Source organism: Rhinolophus hipposideros (assembly GCF_964194185.1).
Source record: "Rhinolophus hipposideros genome assembly, chromosome: 13".
NCBI classification, from domain to species: Eukaryota; Metazoa; Chordata; class Mammalia; order Chiroptera; family Rhinolophidae; genus Rhinolophus; species Rhinolophus hipposideros.
Genome location: NC_138059.1, coordinates 51,627,234 through 51,634,059, shown reverse-complemented (window position 1 = coordinate 51,634,059; position 6,826 = coordinate 51,627,234). Strand labels below are relative to the sequence as shown.

Here is a 6,826-nt window from a genome sequence, read left to right as displayed (position 1 = left end):
GAGTCTGCCTGAGGAAAGAGTGATCTATGCATTTCATGATATTGCAGTCAGCTAACCTGAATCCAAGTTTTATATTCTGTCCTTCACTTTAAAACTATATTGGTATTGGGCCGGCCCGGTGGCTCAGGCGGTTAGAGCTCCATGCTCCTAACTCCAAAGGCTGCCAGTTCGATTCCCACATGGGTCAGTGGGCTCTCAAACACAAGGTTGCCAGTTGAATTACTCGAGTCCCGCAGGGGATGGTGGGCAGCACCTCCTGCAACTAGCAATGGCAACTGGACCTGGAGCTGAGCTGCGCCCTCCACCACTACAACTAAAACTGAAAGGACAACAACTTGAAGCTGAATGGCACCCTCCACAACTAATATTGAAAGGACAACAACTTGACTTGGAAAAATAGTCCTGGAAGTACACACTGTTCCCCAATATAGTCCTGGCCCCTTCCCCAATAAAATCTTTAACAAAAAACCCAAAAAACAAAACTATATTGGTGTCTCTGACAGGCCCCAAACCCATTTTCTTGACACCAGTGCCCACATTCCTATACTTAAGAAAGTGTTATTTAAGGATAACAACTATATCAATAATCTGTTGCTATATAATAAAACACTCCCAAATTTAGTGGCTTATAACTACCAACCTTTTTTTTTTTTTTTTTTTTTTTTAATCTCTTCCCTGTGGATTGCCTGAGTTCATCTGGGATTTTATTCTTCTGGCCTCTCTTGAGTTCCAATAAGGAAGGCTCAGTCCTCTCTCTTAAGGGAGTTGCAGGGCCTCTCCTCTCCACTGGTCTCTCCACGTGGTCTCTCCACATGGTCTTACCACCTTGGTAACTGGACTTTTTACATAGTAGCTCAGGGCTCCCAGGAGTACAAGAAACATAATCTGCCAAGCCTTCCTAAGAGTTGGGCCTGGAGCTGCCACTTCTATTGCATTCTTTTGGGTTAGAGTAGCAAATCCAACCCAGATTCAGTGTGGAAAGATTTTATACAAGGATGTAAATACCCAAGGTATGGTTCATGGGGGCCAACCTTGGAGACTAGCTACCACCACAATTTCACAAAGGAGAAGATCATATATTCATCTTAGCAGGGCACCATGGGTTTCCTTTACACTTGGAGAGAACACACTACTCCTCATGTTCCTTGAAATACACGTCTCAAGAAGGGAGAATTTAATAACATGAGAGAGTTCTTGAGCTGTCCCTTTGTGACGTAAATATAGGGAAACCACCTTTTTGCTTTGATGCTTGATGGCATGGTTCCCAATAAACCTTCACCATTAGGGCTTCTAAATTTGAGGGCTTTGGGTTCCTACAACCCTTGGATGGGTTATAAAGGATGATGAGTTGCCTAAAATTATACCTAAAATATTGTGTATGTGCTTTTGTCCATGTTCCTGGGTCCATGCTCCTGTCCATGTTCCTATAGCTTCCCTCAGACTATCAACTAAGGTAAGTTAAATTCAAATAAGACATCGGAATGCTTAGAACCTCAGAGCTGCCCTGGATTTTTACCACCTGGCATACTTCTAAAGTATCTCAGAAGCAGAGATGGGGAGGAAAACAACGTTATCTTTTATGAGTTTGTTTCCAAAGTAAAAAGGAATCACACTATCTAGAACCTGAGGTCACTTCATCTGAATCTGAGAAAACAGAAGGAACGGGATGGATGCTTCTGCCTCCAAGAATTACTGTGAAGACTACCTTCCATTGGGATGGAAGGCATTAGGAATGCCTAAAATTTTGCTCTTATTATTGCCCCACCTGTATCTGGTGAGTGCTTAAGAATGTAACTCAACAGGACTTTTGATTAACCATACACCCTGCCATTTCTCAAGAGAATCCAGGCAACCGTTTCAGCTGAGTTTCCCTTTTCAAGATAAAAGCATTAAGTTATTCTCTTACTCCTTCCTTTTATTTACAGAAATTTATCACTATGGAGAGTTATATAGTTTCTCAGCACCAGAATGCAAGTTCTCCCAGTGTACATGGACATGCCCTAGCACAAAGAGCAGTGAACAAATGTTGTAAGAACTTGTAACACTAAGCTTTCACCATATACGTATGTGGCAGGTGAATGCTCAGTATCTCTTTTCCCCTCATGCAAAATGAGGAGAATAGCACCTAGGCTCACAGGTTTAATCAGGCTCAAACTCAGTAAAAAATGGCATTGACAAAACACCTGGCACGGGAAATGCCCATTACAAGTCATGTTCCCATTTACGTCTCAATCTACAAAATGTGATGGAAAGGGCCACAGCAATGAGTGCTGCAGCACATGGCAGGGGCTGACCCACGTCACAATCCTGTGACCCAGTTTCTTCCCTATAATGGCAGGACAGTGATGCCATAGGGTTGTAGCTCTGGTTGAATTTGCGAAGCACACTGCATATGTATAAGTCATCTCTGGATCCCTCCAATGTTTAAGAACTGCAGGTGTCAAGAAATGCAATTGGGGTCAGCCAGCTGCGCCCTCCACAACTAGAATGAAGTCAATGTGCTGCCACTAGAATGAAGTCAATGAGCTGCCACTCAGCTCCTGGATGGCCAGATGGCTCAGTTGGTTGGAGCACATTCTCTCAACCTCAAAGTTTCTGGTTCCACTCTGGCAAGGGATGGTGGGCTGTGCCCCCTGTAACTAACAACGCAACTGGACCTGGAGCTGAGCTGCACCCTCCACAACTAAGATTGAAAGGACAACTTGACTTGGAAAAGTCCCAAAGTACACACTGTTCCCCAATAAAGTCCTGTTCCCCTTCCCCAATAAAATCTTAAAAAAAAAAAAAAGAAATGCAATTGGCCACATATGCAGTTAACCTATAATACCAAAATATCCAAATGAAATTATAGATGCTAAGGTTCATTAAAAGTTAAGATCACAATCCACATTTGTTCCTGTGACTCCTAGTTTTAATCCAATAACACTACTTCCCAAGTTAGAGACATGTGAGGATTATTAAAGGCAATTTCAATGGTTAAGAGGGAATATAAACACTCTGAAATACAAATGACAAGGAAAAAACACACCAAAAGCCTCTTTAAGGAGATCTCAAGATTCAACTAGAAAACCAAAAGCACTTGAATGTTCTCCTCTGGTGAAAGTGATGTATTAAAACTGAAACATTAACCATTACCTTTTAGAGACTAAGCTCACTTGAACATAGGCTCATTCGGTGAGGTTTTTTTTTCCCCTTAGCAAAAACAATTACATCAGATTTGGATACCCTAATGTTTCTTTTTAGGGGTTCTCCTTGAAGTCAGTTATGGCTACTATTACAAGAGAATGAGAAATTTTTACAGTAACTATATGTTAAATGTGACCCTTAAAATATGTCTAATCCTATTAATACTTAACGTTGGTCTCAAAAAAAATTGGCATTTGTGACAGAGGCACTACCAGAGTAAAAAGATAAGATTCCAGATTTTATTTTTTAAAAGATTGAAAAAACATACCAGAGACAAAATTTCTTTGATCAATAAATTTTCAAGAAATGGAGAGAGTTGTTCTGGACATTCAAAACTGGTAAACTTGGAGTTGGAAATGGGGTTTTAACGACACTGTGAGAAACAAGTATCTGAACAAATCTTAAAACACCACTTCAGATTTTCCTCCCCCCAACTGTTCAAGTGGCAGACAAAATAAATTACCATAAATTACATGCCAAGGCAACTTAAAAACAAAACAAAACAACGTGAGGCTAGGGATTTCCTTAGCTCTTCCAGGAAGTGTGTAACACTGTTTGTGCTTCTGGCCTGCAGGCTGGGTTGGATCGGGGACCTGTCAAACGTCAGGATAGTTGCAGTAATATACCGCAGAGCTGGCATCGGACACCACGGAGGAAATGGCCCCGTGGCTATCAGGGAGATTTACATTCGAGTCGTGTCCCTGATAAGGGAGACCCATCTCGGGCTTGCACACAAAGTGCAGATACTGTTCAAATTCCGTGCGGTCCATTTCCCCGAGGAGTTCGGCGGGCTGGCTCGGGTCGGTGCCATCCCGGCAGGGCAGCGCCTCCGGAGGGGGCGACGGCTGCCCCGGGCCGGACGGGTGCTGCTGCGCCTGCAACTGGAAGCCGCGCCCGCCGCCGGCCGCTGGCGAGCCCATCGCGCCGTAGTACAAGTTCAGGGCGCTGGGGGGCGCCAGGAAGCCCGACATTGCGGGGCCTGCGGGCTCCGGGCCGAGCCGGGAGTGCAAGGAGCCGGCGGGCGGCTCCGGGGGCCCCACGTAGTCCGAGGCCTGAGCGTAGCTGTAGGGGCCGACCGCCGGACAGTCCCCGGGCAGCGGCGCCGCGAAGTAGGCCGGATCGGGCTCCACGCCGTCCAGGGGGGACGTGTCCGGCGTGGGCAGCGGGTAGCCGTCGAGCGGAGGCGCGCCCAGGCCCTGGCAGTCGCGGTAGTGGCCACCCATGTGCGGAGGCAGCAGTGGCGGCCCCGCGGGGAAACCTTGGTCGGGAAATGGCAGGCCCAGGCCGTCCAAGGCCACGCGGCCGCCCTCTGGGCCCAGCGCAGACGCCTGGGGCTCTGCGAGGCCGTGCAGGAAGCCGCTCTCCACCCGCTTCAGCCGTTTCACCTGCTTGCGCCGCCGCGGCCGGTACTTGTAGTTGGGGTGGTCCTGCATGTGCTGCACGCGCAGCCTCTCGGCCTCCTCCACAAAGGGCCGCTTCTCCGCCAGAGTCAGCGCTTTCCAAGACTTGCCTGCATGGGCGTGGAAAGGTGGAAGGGGGCGCGGGGTTTACTATCTGAGCTCCGGCTTCCAGGCCCCACCTGGCCCCACCTCTCCCTCCGACCTTGAATTGTGCAACTAGAGGAGGGAAGGGGTCAAGCTGAAAAGTGAAAGAAAGTATGGAACTCTTGAAGCCGAGGGGAGCCCGAGCACTTGGGGAAGACAAGAGATGTAGGGTCCTCTGAGGGCATCACTCCCTGCTTTTAGCCTCCTGGAAGCGACTTCCCCGTTGGCCCACTCCCGGTCGTTTGAACAACGGAAAACGTCCCCTACCCGGGGAAGGAGTAGGGGAACGGGCACGACCAACCCAGCTCGGCGCCAGGAGTGCCCTCGCCGCCGCCGAGACGCGAGGGAAGCCGCCGCCCCCCAGCCTCCAGCCGTAGTACCCACACTCCCAGTCACCCGGGTGTGATCGGATCACAGATGACTGAGGCTGAAAGCCTGTTTGGAGAGTCGAGAGACCGGGAAGCGGGAGAAGAGCGGAGGGCCCCAAGGAGGGACGTGGCGGCAGCACACACCTGGCCTCAGGCGCAAGGGCCATACCTTTTTGGGCTCAGGCAAGTGGCTCCGCGATTCGCACTACCCTAGATCCCGAGCTCGGACTCACCTAGCATCTTGCTCAACTCGGCGTTGTGCAGGTCCGGGTTCTGCTGCGCCAGGCGCTTGCGCTCGTCCTTAGCCCACACCATGAACGCGTTCATTGGCCGGCGAATGCGAGACTCGCCCTTGGCCCGGCCTGCGGCCCCGGCCGGCGCCCCGCTGCTTGCCGCTGTCTCGCTCTTCACCTTCATGTCCCCGAGGGGGCTCAGTGACTCGGCCCAGGGACAGGGGCCCAGCCCGGCCATCACCGCGGGCAGCGTGCTCCGGGTCTGGCTCTGGTCGTCACTGGCGTACCCCGCATCCGGGCTGCTCATGGCGCTCCAGCCCTGCCCCGCGCCCCACAACCCTCGGCCGGACACGCGGCCTCCCCCGATGCGGGGGAGGGTTTGGGGAGCGAGACAGGGTAATGCCAAGCAGGCTGCTTGAGTCTCTCTGGCTCGAACCCGGCGTTCCTGACCGGTCCCAGCCGATCGGGCAACCAGCGCCCCCGCCGGCCCAGTGACACTGCGGGTGCCCCCGGTCTCGGGGCCTTTTCTGCGCCGATGTGACCAATAGAGCAGCGGGGGCGGGCCTGGTCATAGTCGTTAGGCCCACGCCCAGCCCGCGGTCTCAGTCCCCAGTCGCAGCTCAATCCCACGCCCGCCCTTTTCCCCTCCTTTGGCCCCGCACCCAGGGCTACACCTGCCACCCACTGGCTGGATCCGGGCTCTAGCTCCAAGTGCTCTTCGATCCCAAGCGGGACTCTCGAAAAGCCTTCTCGGGTGCTGGATACAAGTAATTGGGCACGGTAGTTTGGATCAACTCACACAGCATCCGCTCTTCATCACGGGAAGCTAAGAGTGTTTCGGTAGTGGGTTACCTAGCTTCTACCATGGAACCCCACGGGTCTTCTTAAAATGTGTTTTGTCGAATGCAGTAGACATTGTTGATAATAAAAAATGCATTCTCTCCCCAAGGACTCAACTTGTTTGCATTATATTCACAATGCTATGTCCGAGGTAAGTTCTAATTTCTAAAACAAAGTTAAATACGGAGTGACGTTCTATAGCCCATATTCCGTCCTCCTGCAGAATTTAAAGTCTTCATTCATAACGATGAACCAACCCTGGAGAATTTGTACATGAAAGATATAGAGAACATAAAATTTTCTCATATGTGTTTAGTAAAATAAGCAAGACTTAGTTTTGATATGTGGTAAAAACTGCAGCAATATTTACCTAAAAGCCTGTCTATTCGAAGAAAAACAGCAATCCTTTTGAACAGCAAAATAACTCTTAGGGACAGTTTAAGGTGGTTATCCTGGCAGTAGAGATTCCTATACATTTCTTTAGACTGAAATGAAAATCTGAATGACTATTAAACTTGTGTTTAAATCTGAGAAAACTTTTCAGTGGGGTTTTTGACCAAGTCCTTATGTTGCACTCATGTGGCACAGCATGCGACACACTGTTCTTAGAGCTGTCTGACCAGCAAACTAGCCTTATAGCCCGATTAAGTAGACA

The 6,826-nt window shown here is 49.8% G+C and overlaps 1 protein-coding gene across 1 annotated transcript; it reads right to left on the bottom strand.

Moving 5' to 3' along the window:
- Positions 1-671: 671 nt before the first annotated feature.
- SOX17 (SRY-box transcription factor 17) lies at positions 672-6,415 on the bottom strand. Its single transcript, XM_081069778.1, has 2 exons — positions 5,332-6,415; positions 672-4,696 (listed from the first exon to the last, which is right to left on the bottom strand). The coding sequence occupies exons 1-2, from the start codon at positions 5,636-5,638 to the stop codon at positions 3,783-3,785; spliced, it is 1,221 nt and encodes a 406-aa protein (XP_080925904.1). The 5' UTR covers positions 5,639-6,415; the 3' UTR covers positions 672-3,782.
- Positions 6,416-6,826: the final 411 nt, after the last annotated feature.